The following is a 17,927-nucleotide window of genomic DNA, read 5'->3' as shown; positions in this document are numbered from 1 at the left end:
TCTTAGTATTTTTAGAAAATACCTTTATTTATTTGCTTATTTATTTTTATAAATTTCAGTTAGCCAATATACAGTACAATATTGGTTTTAGGAATGGAATTCAGTAATTTCAGCACTTACATACAACATTCAGTGCTTTCTTTTTTTTTTTTTTTTTAATATTTATTTATTTTTGAGACACACAGAGTGCGAACAGGGTAGGGCAGAAAGAAAGGGAGACACAGAATCCAAAGCAGGCTCCACGCTCTGAGCTGTCAGCACAGAGCCCGACGTGGGACTCGAACTCATGAACCATGAGATCATGACCTGAGTCAAAGTCAGAGGCTCAGCCAACTGAGCCACTCAGGCACCCCATCAGTGCCCTCTTTAATAACCATCACCCATCTAGCCCATCTCCCACCCACCTCCCTAGCAAATACCTTTAGAATTTTTTTTTTTAAATTTTTTTTAATGTTTATTTTTGAGACAGAGAGAGACAGAGCATGAACGGGGGAGGGTCAGAGAGAGGGGGAGACACAGAATCCGAAGCAGGCTCCAGGCTCCGAGCTGTCAGCACAGAGCCCGACGCGGGGCTCGAACTCACGGACTATGAGATCATGACCTGAGCCGAAGTCGGACACTTAACCGACTGAGCCACCCTGGCGCCCCTACCTTTAGAATTTAAATTAATTAAATTAATATTAAAAGCTCTTCTCTCCTCAACTGGATTGCAGGCATACTAAGTATAAGAAATATATGTTGAACATCTTCATTATTCCCCAAGAGAACTTTAAAGTCCATTTCCACACTAAGAGTGTGCTAAGTGTGGAGGAGAAGGGTCTACAGGAGTCAGGGCAGATCCATTAACACTGCCTGGCTGTCACCCCACTTTTTCAATTTAAACTTCTCCCTTCCCCACTTCTAAAAGTGACTTGTGGAATACTGGTGGGAGATAGTGTACAAACTATTAACCTAGTTAATATATTTGGTAATAATGCTACTACTCTAACTCTGAAAGGATTGATAACATTTTACATTAAGATTTTTTTAAATTGGTCAGGCAAAAAACCATTTCTTATTTGTATTTCTTATTTGTAAATAACATTTTAGAATTCACTTTGCTGTAGCTTCTATTGGGGCAAGAAGTTGAAAATCTTGTTTTTAGAAGGGACAGTCACTTTGGGGTTCTATGAGGAGTGGAACAATTTGTAGAGTTAAAATTAAAGCCTTGGAGAAGAGTCAGGTAACTGGTTACTGCTGGTTGCTTTTTACCCAGTTGTGTGTTGAACTTTGTAATAAACACCAGGGTGGAAATGACTTGAGAATCCTGTGTTTATCACTTGCTGTTAGGACTCTGGTCAAGTGATTTTTCCCGAAACAAAACAAGCTGCCTACACAGAGAAGTCTGATTAAACACTGTTAATCTATAAACTCATCATTAGCCCAATTCTCAAGCTGTAGGTAATATGGGTTTCATTATAATAAAAGTTTATTGTAGTTCTGTTTCTAATAATTTAATTTTAGCTTCATCACTGAAACTTTCCCTTGAATTAGATGGGGGAATACTCCTCTGGGGACATGTAAAAATAAATAAATAAATAAAAGAGGCTCTCTCTTCCACCAACCCCCCACCCGAGCCACCCCTTTCTTTCTTGAATACAAAAATTTCTTCAGTTACCTTGACAAAGAGCTGGCAAGATTTGGTGGTAAAATAAGCAGATGCAGTTAATTTGGGATCCACTCCAGCTGTACTTAGAATTTGACAATTTACATATGAATATTTACTAGTGGAGAATGGATAAATTTGATTTAGTACACAGGGATGTTTTCTGCAGAAAGAGGTTACAGAAGAGGGGTTGGACCGTCGTAGTGCTGGAAATTGGCCTGCACTTGCATTTCCACATGGTCGATTTTGTGACACCCATGAAAGTGCTTTGATCCACTGGAATCACTGATCATAAGATTTAGGACCTAATTTGGTGGAGATGAAACTATTTTAGCAGTTCCTTATGAGCCTCATAAACTTCATTGTCGACTTGAGTAGACGTAATGCTGAAACCTAAAGAAGTAGTTCTGTTTTTTGTCTTTCCTCTTTATTCTTTTCTTCCTTTCCCTCCTTTTCCTTTCTCTTTTCTACTTATCTCAGAAGGGTAATGCTCACGCAAAGACTGTTCAGATTGGGTGTGGATTTGTGTGCAGGTGTCTGGGATATCCTACCTTTGGTGTAATAGTTTTCTTTCCTTTCCATGACATAACATTAGTTCAACATGTGTTTGGTTGAGAACTTCAGCTATCCTAGTCAGAGAGGGCAAATTTTGGTTTTTATGGTTAATAATAGCTAACATTTTCTGAATGCTTACTGCATGCCATGTATTGCACAGTGTACATTTTGTGCATTATTTCGCTTAATGTTCTTAACATCCTAATTAGTTGGGTGCCCTTATGATCTCCCCCACCCGCCCTTGATAGATGAGGAGGTTGAGGCTTTTAGAGAGGGCATGTGACTTGCCAAGCCCTTGATAGATGAGGAGGTTGAGGCTTTTAGAGAGGGCATGTGACTTGCCAAGCCCTCATCACCTTCAAAGCCTGTGCTCTTAACCACTATACTTACTGCCTAATACATTAGGCACATTCCCTAATTCTATAATTTACCACCTTCTACTAAATCAAGCAAAACTTGGTCGTACTTCCTGAACTGATCTGTGGCTAAAATGCTAGAGCAAAAATGGAGTGCTGGATTTGATTATTGTTTTTATCTTAGAGGAACTCTTTGAGTTTCAATTTCCTTATCTTTAAAATGAGGGGCCTGGAATCTTTGGCCAAATTAATTCAAGTATTGACTCCATTTTCTTATCTAGGATTTGGAAAAGATAGAGCCAACAGAATTTGCATCCTCCAGATTTTGTCTTTTTTCTTTTTCTTTTAATTCCAGTGTAGCTAACATTCCATTTTTTCCTTCCTTCAGATTTAAATACTTTTCCTGGTGGGGCTGAGGTCTCTTGACTGGCACTAGTTAGCTGGGGGACAAAGATAGTTGAGCAGCTGTGTGCAAGGCAGAGTTCTAGGTATTCTAAGTGCATTATGTACCTCATCCCATTGAATCTGCACAAAGTCCCCTGTGGAATAGACATTATTATCTTCATCAAAAAAGAAAGCAATCGCAGTATACCTGTGGGAAAACTGAGGTGCATCTGATGAAGTCCATCACATAGTATTGATAAAATTCTCCCTGCTTAATACTATATATTCAGGGAAGGGACTAACTCATCTCTGTGTACTCTGCTCTAAGCCTTAATAAAATAAATCTCTGACTAGTATTTTTAGACCCCTCTTTAGGTTCCCCTACACACCTGCTCCTCTTTTACTGTTCCCTATTTTAGTTACTAGTGCGCATTATCACCCACGTGCTAGAAATCTCGGCATTGTCTCTGCTCCTTCCTGTCTCTCCCAAAGCAGGAAAGCCTCATGGATTCTGCCTTGGAAATGCCTTTTGAGTCTTTCTCCCTGTGCTTCTTTGGTGCCAGACAGTCCCTGTCTCTAATCTGAGCAGTTGCCTCCTGATTCATTCATCTTCTTTACATCTACTATAAACTCCTTCCTCAGGTAGACCCGATCATGGCAATATTTTGCCTAAAGTTCCCTGATGAGTTCTTGTTCTCTACTGACTACTGTTCAGTCTTCTTAGCATGGCTTTCACAAACTAGTTGCAAACTATTTTCTATACTCCTTTCCCACTCCTCATTAGACACCAGGCCACTGAAGCTGAACAATCCATGGACATCTCACCAAATCTCTGTTCGTACTTTACCTCTCTTGGGATGTTTTTATTTCCTTTTTCTGCCTGTCAAGTCACAATTTGTTGCTGTTTCACCTCAATAAAAATTAATTGTCCCCTTCATAGATTTACCATCAGATTCCCCTCTCAGCTTAAGCAAATGCAATTTATGGAAGTCCAATGTAACAATAAAGGCAGGGTGTTGTTTTCAAAAATGTTCACAACATAATTTCTTTTTTTTTTAAGTTTATTTATTTTTGAGAGAGACAGAATAAGTAGGGGAGGGGCAGAGAGAGAGAGAGAGAGAGGGAGAGAAAGAATCCCAAGCAGGCTCCATGCTGTCAGCACAGAGCCTGATGCAAGGCTTGAACTCACGAAACTGTGAGATCGTGACCTGAGCCAAAACCAAGAGTTGGATGCTTAACCACTGAGCCACCCAGGCACCCCACAACATGATTTCTTTAAAAATTAAATCCCCAGTTATATTTAAATATAATTCCACATATAGCAATTTGACATTTTTTATATAATAAAAAAATTATTATTATTTTTTTAAAGTAGACTCCACGCCCAACTTGGGGCTTGAACTCATGACCCTGAGGTTGCAAGCTGTGTGATCTACCAACTGAGCCAACCAGGTCCGCCAAGAAAAAATTATTTTAATATACATGCCATTGTCCAGTGCTTTAGAGAACAAACAGGCTTGGGTGGTGTTCGTCATCCAGGGACAATAATGAATGGGTTGGGAGAACGGATGAGTAGCTCCAGGGAAATCTGAAGCTGTATAGTCCATTCTTGACTGGGATACTGATCTATCTGAATCTCCTTTATGTCAAGAGGCATGAAGAGAGCTGGGATAGAATGAGAAGCTGTGAACCAAGGCAGGACTCAAGTAGGAACCTGGTTCCAGGATAGAGGGTCTGTGGCAGTTAATGATGATTAATGCCTGTGTGCTTTTCAGAACATCGAGCTGAAGGTTGAAGTAGAGAGCCTGAAACGAGAACTCCAGGACAAGAAACAGCATCTAGATAAAACATGGTGAGTTGCAGTTTGAACCAATTGAGCTCTTGGTTCTTTTCAGAGTCTGATTTATTAATCTGAGAACAGTAGATTTGAAATCAAATTCCTTCACCTTAACTCTGGCATTTGAATGCTGTGTCCAGTTGAGGAACTGAAATAATATGTTTTCTTTCCCTTTGGCTCTCTGTTACTCAATCTGACAGGCCTTGCATAGATTGGAAATTCACCAGGCCTAAGATTATAAACTTCCTTTTCAATAATCTGCTAGTACCATCAAGGGCTAACATAGATTTGGGGGGATGGGGCACTCTCACACACTGCTCGTGAAAGTTTGAATTGTGGCAACATATTTGGTATGTGGCACTGGCAATGAAGTGAAAAATACACATTTCCTTTGACCAGATAATCTCTGGAAGGAATCTATCCCTCATAAATAAAAGCATGAGAATGAAAGAATAAATGTAGAAGTATTTTTACTGCATTATTATTTATAAATGGCAAAAAAAACTAGAAACAGCTATCTATCGACAGGGCAATGGTTGAGGACATTTTGACATAACCATACTGTGGAATATTATGCAGTCATTTAAAAGAATGATTTAGTTCTGTATTCTTTTCTTGGTGGGAGTCCCTGATAGACTAAGCAAGGGGGAAAAGTACTGGGTGATGTTTATGGCATAGCCCTTTGTTAAAGGCAGTCTTTTCTGTGTCTACCTGTGTTTGCTTGATTATACACAGAAAAAAACTGGAGGGTTATATCCCAGACTCTTTAACATTACTTGTATCAAGGAAGTGAGATTAGAGTTTTTGATGGGGAGAGGTCTTGTTTTTTTTTCTTTGTATACTTTTGTATTCTTTATATACTTTTGTATTGTCAAAATGGTTACTTTTATAATTTATAGTTTTTATAATTAAAAAACCCTTAGTTTTAAATGACAAATACTGTTAAAATTTCTATTCAAAATAATTTTTAGATTCCATCCTGGAATTAGTATACATTCAATCTGATCTGGCATTGTTTATCTTTACAGTACTGCTTGATATGTAGGATGACAGTCCAGCAAGATGAGAATACTCAAAACTAGACTCAATTATATACACGATGCTGGTATTACTAAAGACTTACTAAGGCATTAAGTAAGCTTAATAGACTTGGAAAACATACAATGATTGAGAAATAAGTTTTTATATTTGTGTAATGGTTTTTAAAAATGTTTTATGTCAGTTCAACTTTTAATTAGGTGGCATTATCCCTATTTTTAGAAACGAGAAAACTAAGGTACGTTAAAGTCTTCTCAATTGAGTGGCAGAGCCCACATCTTCTGGCCTCAAGTTCAAGGCCCATGTGACTTTACAACAGCTGTCGCTTATTAAATCAGGCAGTCCTTGCTGAGTTACTAAGAAAATGTATAACTTCCATTCTCAAGATATTGTAGTTAACTGTTGTTTATTGCGTTTGTCACGGAATATGAAGTCAAGGTAAAAATTGGTGATTCTTGAGGTCTGCATATTTACAGGTCTTGGGCTGTTTTCTTGAGTTGTGTCCCTTGTACAACCAAGACCCTCGACTTGCCCAAATCTGTATAATAAAATGGGAACTCAAGATAAATATAGCCTCTGGGGTGGTGCCGAGTAGTGTCCGTTATCAACCAAAGAATCCTATAATCCTTGGGAAAGTCCCCTTTGGTCTTCATAGACACAACCTTCTGAGCCAGATATTAAAGTACCCCTGGGCTTGGATGGAGCAGCTTTGATTTATCATGAACCTGTGAAGGCTCAATATTGTTCTCTGCCCTGAGAACAAGAAGACGGTCCACGGTTCTCAACAAATGGCTTAAAACAGGAATAAAACCAAACCGGAATTAAGATCATTCAGCACCTGATACTGCCTCCAAATTGTTAATCCTCAGATATCCAAGGACAGCTGTTGTTAGCTATAAATAAGCCGGTGACACCTTACCCCCTACATGCTAGCGCCTGGACATTCATTCCTGAGGACATCAGAGAAGCAAAACTGGGCCAGAACCCTGAGCTTCCACAGATTAAATGTCTGTTCTCTGCATGGGACCATGGGAAAACTAGATAGAACTCTGGATCGGCAGGCCAGATTTAGGATAGTCTGTGGGTTAATGACTGTAAAGGAGGAGAGCATTTCTATGGCTGCCCAAATGGATATTCTGTTCCAGCGACCTAAATGGTAGGAACACTTTAAATTCAAACAGCAAGAATGGCAGAGAATTAGCAAAGCACTCTGGGAGAACAGTCTAAATGGAAGAGACCAAGGACAGATGAACATGGATGTTGAATTCTGAACCATTTGATGACTGCCCACCTCCCAAATGAAAGATTCTCCTCTTGAAGCAATAGCAATAATGAAGCCTCTAGAAAGTCAAGTATATTCTGATTGACAAGCAACAAAAAATTAGAGTTCTGAAAGATTACCAGAAAAGTTGGAAAGAGCAATTCCACAAATAATTGCAGAGGGAAAAATGCTTCATTTCAGTGTGACTCTGAATTATCAAAACAACTTTTAATGGGTCCACTTGCTAAATTATATGACTAGCTCTGACTGGCTAATGCTCCTTGATTGTAGGGCTGATGTGGAGAATCTCAACAGCCATAATGAAGCTGAGCTCCGGCGCCAGTTTGAGGAAAGACAGCAGGAGACAGAGCATGTTTACGAGCTCCTGGAGAATAAGATCCAGCTTCTACAGGAGGTGAGCAGGAGTTCCGAAAGTCCATGCGCACGGGGCCTCTTTCACCTCTTGCCCTACTGCTCTGCCTCCTGGCATTCACCTTTTCTGTCCCTACTTTCCTTCCCAACTCATCAAGTGTCCACAGTCTAGGGCTCCTAACTTAGGTGGGGCTTTGTAAAAGCCTCTCAGCTTTTCATTCTTTTTGCAGGAATCCAGGCTAGCAAAGGATGAAGCTGCGCGGATGGCAGCTCTGGTGGAAGCAGAGAAAGAGTGTAACCTGGAGCTCTCGGAGAAGCTGAAGGGAGTCACCAAGGACAGGGAAGACGTACCAACTGACCGGGTCAATCCTGACCAATACACTGAGGCCCTGGCCGAGCGGGACAAGTAGGTGCCTTTGATACTCTATTTGTCACTTGTCATTTACCTGTTCTCAAGGTTATAGGAGAATATACCAGCTGCACCGCTCCCTTTTAAGGTCTTAGAGTAGACCTTCATGATTTCCAAGACTTTATTGCCTCCACAACCAAAGGTTTTCTTTTTAGGGTTGAGTCTTCGATGGTATCCATTAACAGGACTCATTTCTATACCTTGTTAGTAGGTATAAGTAGAACAGTAGTCAAATGGTGGCAAACAAGAGACATGGATTCACTTCTTCACCCTTATTGAGCACCTGCCAGACACTGGCCTCACCACTAAGGTTACAGAGATGAACAACCCAGGTCTTCTCATCAAGAAACATGTTACATGATTTTCTCTCTCTTTCTTCCTTTCTTTTCCTTCCTTCCTTCCTTCCTTCCTTCCTTCCTTCCTTCCTTCCTTCCTTCCTTTTTCTTTCTGTCTTTCTGTCTATCTATCTATCTATCTATCTATCTATCTATCTATCTATTTTGTTCTCGAGTTAACTAACATACATTGTAGTCTTGGCTTCAGGAGTACCACCCAGTGATTCATCACTTGCATATCACATGTTACATGATTTTAGTAAGTTTTCTGATAGAAGTAGCATGTGATGCTCTGGAGACATAGAGGATTGTCATCTATTCCAGACTAAAAAGAGCAAGGTGCCATTGAAGGTTTCCCGGAGGAGATGAAATCTGAGCTGGGTCTTGAAGAATGAATAGGAGATCGAAGAAATAGATAGGAAGTGGGTGAGAAAGGGAAATATTCTGTGCAGATGGAGAAACTGTGCAAGCGAGACACAGGTAAGGGCATATATCAAGACAAGCAAATAGTTCTACATGATAGAGCAGAGGGTCTGGGAAAGACTAGTGAGAGGTAAGCTGGGAATAGGGTCAGATTGTGCTGGCTTCATATGCCATAAGGAACTTAAATTTTCTCCTAAAGGTAATTGGGCAGTTGTTGAGGTCACCCATACCTAGATTAGTACAGCAACTCCCTAATGATTTCTTTACCTCCAGTCCTGCCCCTTGCTATTTCATTGTGATATTAACATTCAGAGAAGTTTTGAAGTGGAAAATTCAACAATATCACACTGGCACATAATTTAGCCTCTTAGATGCATGATACTATGGTGGCATAAAAAGCCTTTAGTAGTTTTTAACTGAATAGGTGAAAAACCCACAGTGTACCCACAATGACTAATGTGATCTTTTTGAGACACAAATCTGATCATGTCATTGCAGAGCCATTTAAAATGCTTTCCGACACCAGGGAGCATCTGGATGGCTCAGTCAGTTAAGGGTCTGTCTGACACTTGATTTGGGCTCAAGTCATGATCTCACAATTCGTGGGAGGGAGCCCTAAGTCGGGCTCCATGCTGACAGGTCGCTCTCTTTCTCTCGCTCTAAGTAAATAAGCTTTTAAAAATGATAATAAAACAAAATAAAATGTTCTTCCAACACCTGCAGGAGAAAAGATCCATTCTCCTTATCATGGCCATCAAAGCCTTCTATGATATGAGCTCTGATTTCTCCCAGAATCATGCCCCACCATGACCCCTTCACACTTTGCTGATACAAGACTATTAATAATAATGACTAACGTTTGTTGCACTCTTACTATACAACTGAGCTGAGTACTATAATGCTGTTTAATTCTCCCAATAACTCCATGAGGTAGGGACTACTACACTTTATAAATGAAGACACCTGGCATTTACAGAGTTGTGTCACATGGTGTCACATGGTTGCAGGCATTGCTTGACTCTAAACCCTGAATCCATCCATTGCCTTCAGAAGCAAACAATACAATGTCAGGTCTCCAGAATTTTGCTCATGCTCTTCCTTCTGTGGGAAACCCTTGCCATCTTTTTCCTTCCTGGTGAATTCCTGTTCATTCTTCAAAACTCACTAAGGTATCAGTTGTCGCTTCTGTGAGTGCTTTTGTGACAACAGAATTAAGTCTCTGTATCGTTGCCTTGTTTTACATACACATCCTTTTTTGTACAGTTCCCAGTGGGTGGTATATTTGCTTTCAGATCTTTCCTGCTAGATTCTCTGAGACCCATGTCTCATGTCCATAGCCCAATAAACACTTGTTAAACAAAACATATGCACATGTGACCAATAAATTAGGGAGTTTATATCATATGTCCTTACCAACTTTGTAAAGTAGAATAGATCATCTATAGAGACCAAGGGTCAAACGGTTAAGTAAGGCTGGAGGCTTGAGAAAAAAAAAAAGCAATGTTCTATGGGGAATTGATATGGAATCCACATTCATCATCATAATTACTATTACAGCTTGCATTTACATGATGTTTTTAAGTTTTTAAAGTTCTTTCTCTGGCCACCTGGGTGGCTCAGTCGGTTGAGCATGACTCTTGATTTTGGCTCAGGTCGTGATCCCAGGGTCATGGGATTGAGCCCTGCATCAGACTCCATGTGGAACATGCTTAAGATTCTCTTTCCCTCTGGGGCGCCTGGGTGGCTCAGTTGGTTGAGTGGCCGACTTTGGCTCAGGTCATGATCTCATGGTCCAGGAGTTCAAACCCCGCGTAGGGCTCTGTGCTGGCAGCTTGGAGCCCGGAGCCTGCTTTGGATTCTGTCTCCCTTCTCTCTCTCTGCTCCTCCCCTGCTTGTGCTCGATCTCTCTCTGTCTCTCAAAAATAAATAAATGTTTGAAAAAAAAAAAAAGATTCTCTTTCCCTCTGCCCCACCCCCAAAAGTTCTTTCTCATCCACAAATTTTACCCAATCCTCATTCTTAATTAATTTATAATTTATAATTAATTTAAAGTTTAAAATTTATAAGTTAATTTACAATTTGTCTATGAGCTTCCTACTTGACTTTCTGGTATCCCTCACATTTCTACCAACTATTTGCCTCCCAAGGTACTATCACTGTCTTTTCCACCTACACAGGGATAATAATGACAATTGGAAACATTTCATTTAGTAGCCGCATGTTTTCCAAGGACAGGTGTGTCTGGTACTCTAAGACTTAAGAGAAACAGCAAGATCTACCTTGCACAGGGCAGATGAGGAATAGCTGTTGACTTGAACCTGTGGTTTGTATACTTCAGCACAGCACACACAGTCTGATAACTTAAATCCTAGTCTGAACTTCCTGCTTCTTCTCTAGCCTTCGCCTCTTCCCCCAACACCAACCTTTGTTCCAGTGACTCTTCCCCTAAAGTATCTTGTATCTTTTTAAAAGAAATTTTTTTTAATGTTTTATTTATTTATTTAAAAAAAATTTTTTTTAACGTTTATTTATTTTTGAGACAGAGAGAGACACAGCATGAACAGGGGAGGGGCAGAGAGAGAGGGAGACACAGAATCGGAAGCAAGCTCCAGGCTCCGAGCCATCAGCCCAGAGCTCGACACGGGGCTCGAACTCGCGGACCGCGAGATTGTGACCTGAGCTGAAGTCGGACGCTTAACCGACTGAGCCACCCAGGCGCCCCGTTTTATTTATTTTTGACAGAGAGAGAAAGAGAGAGACAGAGCAAGAATGGGGGAGGGGCAGAGAGAGTGGGAGACACAGAATCCGATGCAGGCTCCAGGCTCCGAGCTGTCAGTACAGAGCCCGACACGGGGCTCAAACTCACAGACCACGGGATCATGACCTAAGCCAAAGTTGGATGCCCAACCGACTGACCCACCCAGGCACCCCATAAAGTATCTTGTATATTTATGCCTTCATTGCTTTATTCAAGCTCCTCCCTGTACACCTGGAAAACAGTCCAGTTTTCCAACTCTCTTCCCCCAGACTCAGCCAAGTTCAACAACTCACTTTATCTTTCTTCCTACAGCTCCATGACAGCACTCAAAGTACTATAGAATAGATACCTCTGTTTTGGTACCTCTTCTTACATCTCATTACTGTTATTTGTTTATGTGGCTCCCCACTCCCCAAACCCCTGACACACACACACCAAAAGATTTTAAGTTTCTATAGAGCAGAGATTGTGGATTTTCCAACTTTATATCCCAGGTATTTGGTAGAGTGTATTGAGTTTGCATAATGGTTATCCCGGAATTGTTTCTTGAGTGGAACAATAACCACCAGAAACACAACTTCTGGTCCCTTATTCCAAGAGTCACACACCTATGGTCTATAGATCCATGGGTCAGCTTCAGGAGGTCTATGAACCTGGTGAAATGTAAGCAGAATGTCATTTATGTATGCATGAAGGGACTGGGGCAGAGAATACATGGCTTTCTGAAGAAAAATATCCAAGTTCAATGACCCAAAAAGGTAGAAACCTACTGGACTGGATCATGCTGTCTTTGGAGTGGGCTGAAAAATAAAGGCAATAATAGCACCATGACCATTGTTGTTCTTACATTTTCTTTGCTCCAGAAGAATTGAAGAACTGAGTCAGAGCCTGGCTGCCCAGGAGAAGCTTGTAGAACAGCTCTCTCAGGAGAAACAACAACTGCTGCATCTGTTGGAGGAGGCAACTAGCATGGAAGTGCAGGTGAGGTGTGGGCAGAGCTTCCTGAGGTATTTGCTTCTGTATTAGTCATCTACGGTCGTGGAACAAATTCCTACAAATTTAGTGAGTTAACACAGCATGCATTCATTGTCCCACACTTTCTGTGGGTCAGCTGGGTTCTCTGCCAGGGTCTCACAAGTCTGAAATCAAGGTGATAGCCAGGCTGCTTTCTCATCTGGAGGTTCACTTAGGGAAGGGTCTGCTTCTGGGTTCCCTCAGGTTGTTGGAAGAATCTATTGCTGGCTGGCTGTAGAAGTTATGGCAGCCTGCTACCTCACAGGCAGCAGTGGGGAGAAATAGAGGGTCTATTGCTTCTCCTACCTCTATGCATTCTTTCAAGAGGCTCACCTGATTAGGTCAGGCCCACAGTTTCATCCCTTTTGGTTAACTGAAAATAAACTGAGTAGGAACCTTAATTAACTGTATGTGCAATATACATTCACTTTTGCCATATAACATAGCGTAACTATGTGGTGACAGTCCATCATCTTTGCCATGTTCTATTCCTTAGAAACAAGTTGCGGATGTCACTGGCACTCAAGAGGTAGGGATCACACAAAGCTCTGGATAACCAGGTGGGAAACATCAGGGCCATTAGAATTTTGCCCACCACTGAGTGGTTTCTAACTATATAGAATATATAATGTAGGGGTTTTTTTTCTCAGTTAATTTTGTTTTTATTTGTCATTTTAATTCCAGTATAGTTAACAGTGTTACATTAGTTTCAGGTGTGCATAATGTGGTTTTAATATTGAAGAACTCTTACAATGATAAAAGTAATTGTATTCGTCTATATTGTTGCTCTTGAAGGTTACCTCAGAGGGAACTCCCCTCTTCCGTTCAACTTTTCATTTTCTAAAAGATATTTCCTAAAAGAACCCTAGAATATATCTGTGCCCAAGTAGCATAACCAATTACCAGATATTCTTATAAGTCTTAGGCCAGTAATAAAGCAGACTGTAAGGTTTAATTTATGCTTCACAGATACCGAGGTTGGAGTCAAGTTAAAAATAACAGTGATAAGAAGTAGTTTAAAGTAGTTCCCAACCTTTCCTGTGTCATGGCACAAATAGAAAATGTTAATATTTGTCAGGTGCAGTGGTAAATGGATGGAGCTTCTTACTTGGAGGTGGTCAGTCTAGGTGCATAGGCCATGAGAGCAGAAGAAATCCCTATCTTGGCTATACTTATAAACTTCTTGGACTGTGTGGCTTCATTTTGGTTAGAAAGCTCTGGTTAACAAATTCACGAGATGATGTACATACATGTAATTTAGTAGACAGGAGGGGGGAAATAGTCTGTAGGCTTCTCACAAGATACATATTGAAACATGTGAAAAGTTTCTGAAAGAACTTTTTTTTAATTCAAGTGTAATCAACATACAGTGTTATATTAGTTTCAGATGTACAATATAATGATTCAGCAATTCTATACATTTCTCAGTGCTCGTCAAATAAGTGTGTTCCTGATCCCCTTTATCTGTTTCACCGCGGCCCCCCTCCCCCCGGCCTCCCCACTGGCAACCACCAGTTTGTTCTCTGTATTTAAGAGCGTGTTTCTTTGTCTCTTTTTAGAAAGATTATTTTATAGACAAAGACTATATTCAAAGTTGTCAGTTCCTGTTACTGCTCCCCAGGAGGATCACAACAGAATGTCTGTGGTTCAGGGAAAACAGGTCCAAACAAGAATTATATCTCACTTTAATCTCTGAGACAAAAAGAAGTATTTTTTCTTAATTTTTTTAAGTTTATTTATTTGAGAGAGAGAGTGAACAGGGGAGGGCCAGAGAAAGAGGGAGAGAGAGAATCCCAAGCAGGCTCTGTGCTGACAGTACAGAGCCCAGTGCAGGGCTCAAACCCACAAACTGTGAGATCATGACCTGAGATGAAACCAAGAGTCAGATGCTTAACTGACTGAGCCACCCAGGCGCCCCTAGACAAAAAGAAATATTGAAGTGCTTTCTATAACATCTTGGGAGCATTTAGTCACATTCAAGTGGCTCAGATTGTTATAAAACCTAGAAATGAATTCACAGGATTTCTTAAATACATATTCCAAGTGTAATTTAAAGTGTTTGTCAATGAATATTCAACAACTTTTCAGTAGTAATAACTTCAGCACATGTTGTAGCATATTCTATATGCCAGGTGCTGCTCTAAATACCTTATATATTAACTCAAATTAGCTTAAGCTTCAAAATAATCCTGTGAAGTATACTAACATGAGACATAAAAAGAATAATTTATAATAAAATAATGTTGATTTTAATATATAAATTCATGAGCACAATTATATTAGAAGACATAAAGAAATAGTCAGGTGCTTGTATCTGTATGACAAATCACTGTGAATGTTCCAGCCTCAAAGGTAGCCTAGGACAGTCATGTTATGTTGTGCCATTTAAAAACGGCAAGTGGTAGGGGCGCCTGGGTGGCTCAGTCAGTTGAGCGTCTGACTTCAGCTCAGGTCACGATCTCACGGTCCGTGAGTTGAAGCCCCGCGTCGGGCTCTGGGCTGACGGCTCAGAGCCTGGAGCCTGCTTCCGATTCTGTGTCTCCCTCTCTCTCTGCCCCTCCCCCATTCATGCTCTGTCTCTCTCTGTCTCAAAAATAAATAAACATTAAAAAAAAAATTAAAAAATAAAAAATAAAAAAATAAAATAAAATAAAAATGGCAAGTGGTGATGCCATTAGTAAAGGGGGTGACAATGCCAAGTGAAAAACTCTTGGTAAATTTCCAAACAAAACAAAAACCAAACTTTTCTTAATTTTCTTTTTTTTTAAATATTTTTTAATGTTTATTTATTTTTGAGATAGAGACAGAGTGTGAACGGGGCGGGGGGTGGGGTGCAGAGGGAGAGGGAGACACAGAATCTGAAACAGGCTCCAGGTTCTAAGCTGTCAGCACAGAGTCCAACACAGGGCTCGAACTCATGAACCGTAAGATCATGACCTGAGCCATGATCAGGTCAACCGACTGAGCCACCCAGGCGCCTCTTCTTAATTTTCATAGAGCAGTTGAATTCACGGAAAATTCATTGTATAATAACATTGTGTTTATATATACAGCAGAGCTCAGTTCTAGGTTCAGGGGATTATATGATGTTATATTACCTCACCAGTGCCCCATGGAACATTTAGATCATTCTGTAATGAAAGCACAAAACAAAACTTCATATTTTAATCCTACGGAGTTACTAATAATGCTAATACTGTTCCTGCTATAATCATAATAATAACATGTTAGTATTGGAAAACAACATAACTTTACTGCAAATGAAAATATTTTTTAAAATGTTTGTTTATTTTGAGAGGGAGAGCATGAGCGGGGGAGGGGCAGAGAGAATCCCAAGCAGGCTCTGCACTGTCAGCCCAGAGCCCGATGTGGGGCTCGAACCCATGAACTGTGAGATTATGACCTGAGCTGGAATCAAGAGTCAGATGTGCAACCGAATGAGCCACCCAGGTGCCCCACAAGTGAAAATATTTTTTAAAAATAGTCATGTTCAGGGGTGCCTGGGTGGCTCAGCCGGTTAAGCAGCCGACTTCGCCTCAGGTCATGATCTAACAGTCTGTGAGTTCGAGCCCCACGTCGGACTCTGTGCTGACAGCTCAGAGCCTGGAGCCTGCTTTGGATTCTGTATCTCCCTCTCTGTGACCCTCCCCCGTTCGTGCTCTGTCTCTCTCTGTCTCAAAAATAAATAAACATTAAAAAAAATAAATAAAAAATAAAAATAGTCATGTTCATCAGAGACCATGGAAATAATGCCACTGGTCCACTAGTATAATGATAAGGCATCCAGAGACCCAGCTTTTATGGAGTGTCCGTGAAGCAGTGTGATGCTGCTACCCAGTGAAGAGGAGAGGAATGGGAAAGAGGAAGGACCCATTCTGAGTCCTGCTCCTGCTCCAAGCACTGTGTGGAGGACTGAACATGCAGCTTTTTCCCAACTCTCACTACAACCTGTGAAATAAGTTAGATAAGGGTCACTTGGCAATCAGGGGAACCAATGTTTAGATTAAGTGACTCGACCCAAGTTTTAAAGGCAGTAAGTGGTGAGGTCAGAATTTGAATGTAGATTTATGTGGCTTCACACCCATATTCACCACTCTGAAGAGGTTGTATCCCAAATGTACACATGTGTGCCACGAATCAAAAAAGATCTACAGACAAAATTCAAAACCGGCTCTCAAAAGATCAGTGAACCAAAATTTCCAGAATTTTTCGGTGACCAAAAGTGAAACTACCCATGAAACAATAATTCCTCATTCAGCCCTCCCCCAGTTCCTGATAACCTCTATTATACTCTCTGCCTTCATGAATTTGCTTGTTTTATGCATTTCATATAAACTGGAATCAGATAGATGGATGGATGGATGGATGCATGGGTGGGTAGATAGATAGATGGGTGTCATTCAGAATTTGGGACAGTGCTTTGTCCTTCCCATTGCAAACTATGTAGCACCCCTTACCCCACTCATCATAGTGATGACAATAAAAACAAGAAGCACCCCATGAATTTGCAAAATGCACTTCAGGAGATGGCATAACTATACCTCAGTAAGAACCGCTGGTCTTGGGGGCTTAGCTTCCAAAGGGTTTATAGTCCAATAAAACATTGGCATATGAACAAAGAATTAAAATAGAGGATGATAAATGAAGAGAGAGAAATATATGCACAGTGCTAAAGGAACCCACAGATTACCGGGATTAACTCTACCTTTAAAAGTCAAAGAAAGCCTTACCTGGAAGTTTCCCTTGACCTGGGCCTGAAAGGCTGAGTGCACCAAGCAGAAAACAAGAGAAGTGCATTTTAGGCAGGAACAGTATACACAGTAATGTGGAACATAGTTAAGAAATTGGGAATAGTTGGTATTATCAAATACATGCTAAGCGTTAGGGGCACCTGGGTGGCTCAGTCAGTGAAGCATCCAACTTCCGCTCAGGTCATGATCTCACAGTTTGTGGGTTCGAGCCCCACGTCAGGCCCTGCGCTGACAGCTTGGAGCCTGGAGCCTGCTTCAGATTCTCCCTCCCTCTCTGCCCCTCCCCCACTCGTGCTCTGTCTCTGTCTCAAAATATAAATAAACATTAAAAAAATTTTTACAAAAAATACGTGCTAAGCGTTAGAGAATAATGAAACACATAACTGGAACATCCCATAAGTGTCAAGCTAAGGACTTCATGTTATAGGTAACAGAGAATTAAAAAAAAGAAAAAAAGTTAAGCAAGGGGAATGAAAGCATATGATTTGCATTTTAGAAAGCCAATCCTGGCGGCTGTTTAGACTGAAGATTGAGGGAGCAGATAATTGATGTCAACCCATGATTTGACAGAGCTGTTAACTGCGTCATCTAGTCCATTCTCAAATTAGATAGGGGCAAGGAACGTTCAGTTATAAAGTACTTTGTCTCCCCCCTCTGTCTGCAGTAATGTGTGGCAGCTCTTGCTGTCGGTGACACCTGTGGCCTCTGCTGTGGGTGTCATCCTCGTCTGCGTGCAGTAACAGCCTCTTAGTGCCGCTGTATTACCCTTAACCCTTTGTCTTCCATGCC

The 17,927-nt window shown here is 40.8% G+C and overlaps 1 protein-coding gene across 19 annotated transcripts in view; it reads left to right on the top strand.

Annotated features, from left to right (window-relative positions):
* Nucleotides 1-17,927, top strand: part of PDE4DIP (phosphodiesterase 4D interacting protein) — a 219,141-nt gene that overhangs the window by 105,328 nt on the left and 95,886 nt on the right. For 18 of the 19 annotated variants that reach the window (XM_019458046.2, XM_019458038.2, XM_053890505.1 and 15 more), the window contains 4 exons: nucleotides 4,716-4,792; nucleotides 7,368-7,491; nucleotides 7,679-7,854; nucleotides 12,237-12,354. In XM_019458046.2, coding sequence (XP_019313591.2) covers nucleotides 4,716-4,792; nucleotides 7,368-7,491; nucleotides 7,679-7,854; nucleotides 12,237-12,354 — 495 coding nt within the window. The remainder of the gene's footprint in view (nucleotides 1-4,715; nucleotides 4,793-7,367; nucleotides 7,492-7,678; nucleotides 7,855-12,236; nucleotides 12,355-17,927) is intronic. The other variant, XM_019458032.2, reaches the window with a different exon arrangement.

The sequence above is a fragment of the Panthera pardus genome, unplaced genomic scaffold, assembly GCF_024362965.1.
Source record: "Panthera pardus isolate Hobbes unplaced genomic scaffold, ASM2436296v1 HiC_scaffold_11, whole genome shotgun sequence".
NCBI lineage: Eukaryota > Metazoa > Chordata > Mammalia > Carnivora > Felidae > Panthera > Panthera pardus.
Note: the sequence above shows the minus strand (reverse complement) of the source record. Positions and strands in the feature narration are given on the sequence as shown.